The sequence below is a fragment of the Eurypyga helias genome, unplaced genomic scaffold (assembly GCF_000690775.1).
Source record: "Eurypyga helias isolate BGI_N326 unplaced genomic scaffold, ASM69077v1 scaffold21677, whole genome shotgun sequence".
Classification (NCBI taxonomy): domain Eukaryota; kingdom Metazoa; phylum Chordata; class Aves; order Eurypygiformes; family Eurypygidae; genus Eurypyga; species Eurypyga helias.
The window spans coordinates 2,497-4,094 of NW_010260063.1; the positions used below are offsets into that span (position 1 = coordinate 2,497).

Below are 1,598 nucleotides of genomic sequence, written 5' to 3' on the forward strand. Positions count from 1 at the left end.
CGGGGATTTCAACGTACGACCTAAGGCAAACCCAGGAGCGCCAGTCTCCAGGACACGCTGGGGAGATCCGCCAAGACCAAAGTTGACAGAGAACCATAACTCAGCCACCTTTTCAAAACTGAACCGTCAGTAGGTCTGTCCTACTGGGAAGGGAAGGAGACAGAGCCCCAGCTCCCGTAACCTGCCCAGGAGCATAGAAGCTTCTTCCCGCTTGTTCCCCCTGGTGTTGCTCTCCTTGCCCACCACCGCGGTGCGACGCGGCACCAACTCCGGCTCCGTTCCTCAGCTCCTGGGGCGGACAAGGCCCTCTCAGGTCCCAGAGAAGGGCTGGAGAAGGCGCTCTCACCTTGTGAGCGTCCATCAGGTTCATGACCAGATCCAGGTCGCCATGGACGGGCTGGTCTTCAGCCAACTGGGGCTCCACCTTGTAGAGCCAGTCCACCAAGGCCTGCAGCGCGTCCATGAACTGCCCGGAGAACAAGAGGGCTTCTTCCAGCTTGTGCTGCCTGGAAAACGAACATCCCTGTGGGCTTCCATGGAAGGACTCCCCTCCTTTGTGACCCCGTGACCTCCTCCGACCGCCCCACGGCTCTGCCCCCTCTCCTCTGCTCCCCACTTCGCCAAGCCCTTGTCTGGCGTTGGGCTCACCCTGATCGCTGGCGTTGGGCTCACCTTTCCACGGATTTGCCACACACTGTGTCCCACTTATCCCGCACTTCTCCCAGTAAATTGTCCAGCTTCTGAGTGTCATCTGGAAGCAAGGCTTTCTCCTTGAGGGCTCTGCCTGTTCTGATGGTGGTGTCGTAGACCGGCTGCTTCCCCCCCAGCGTCTTCTGGAACTCCTGGGAACCACAGAAAACTGTCTCAGAATTCCTGCTCTCTGCTTTCGGAAGCTCCGCGGGGTTTGCAAAGGTCCCCAGCTGAGTCTTCCATGGCAGCGGTAAGTGTGAATGTGCCTTTTCCCTGTCGTGACCGCAGGGGAGGTGCTGCCCTGCTCCCCCTCCCGACACAGCACCCTTCCACCCAGCACCGGGCTCTCTCTGGCGAAGCCCTACCTTGTGTTTGGAGAGCTGGAGCTTGATTTTGTCAGGATCATTGGAAATCTCCAGCTCTGAGTCCAAGTGATTCTCTGCATCCTCCAGCCAATCGATCAGTTTCTTCCAAGCTTCGTGGAACTGCAAAGAAAGAGGAGCCAAGTCTGAAACTCAGCGCTGGTGGTGTCTCCCACCCCCTTCTGGTCTCGGGACCCCCTGTCCCCCAAGGCTGGCCATCCTTTGGGGTCCGGCATGCCCTTCCCACATTTCTCACCTGCTTGGCTCGCTTCCTGGCATCATCCAGAGCCCGTCCCCGCTCCACCGAGCGCTGGACGACCTTCTCCCAGCGGGCCTGGACGCTGACCAGAAGGGTCTTGATCAATACCACGTCCTGCTTTTGACTGAGGAACTTCAGCTGGTTCCCGGTTTGGTCCAGCTCGATGATCCGGTCCCGATGAGCGTTCACCTCGTTGGCAAACACCTGCAGAAGGCGAAGACGCGCTCGTATCCGTGAGGGGAGCCGGATGCGCCTGCCGGCAGGCCGGCGGAAGACAGGGGGGCGCC

General features: G+C 59.8%; 1 protein-coding gene across 1 annotated transcript in view; it reads right to left on the reverse strand.

Annotated features, from left to right (window-relative positions):
- Nucleotides 1–1,598, reverse strand: part of LOC104512077 (microtubule-actin cross-linking factor 1-like) — a gene marked incomplete at both ends in the record, with an annotated part of 6,289 nt that overhangs the window by 2,114 nt on the left and 2,577 nt on the right. The window contains 4 exons of the mRNA XM_010154922.1: nucleotides 347–506; nucleotides 673–842; nucleotides 1,056–1,175; nucleotides 1,309–1,515. Coding sequence (XP_010153224.1) covers nucleotides 347–506; nucleotides 673–842; nucleotides 1,056–1,175; nucleotides 1,309–1,515 — 657 coding nt within the window. The remainder of the gene's footprint in view (nucleotides 1–346; nucleotides 507–672; nucleotides 843–1,055; nucleotides 1,176–1,308; nucleotides 1,516–1,598) is intronic.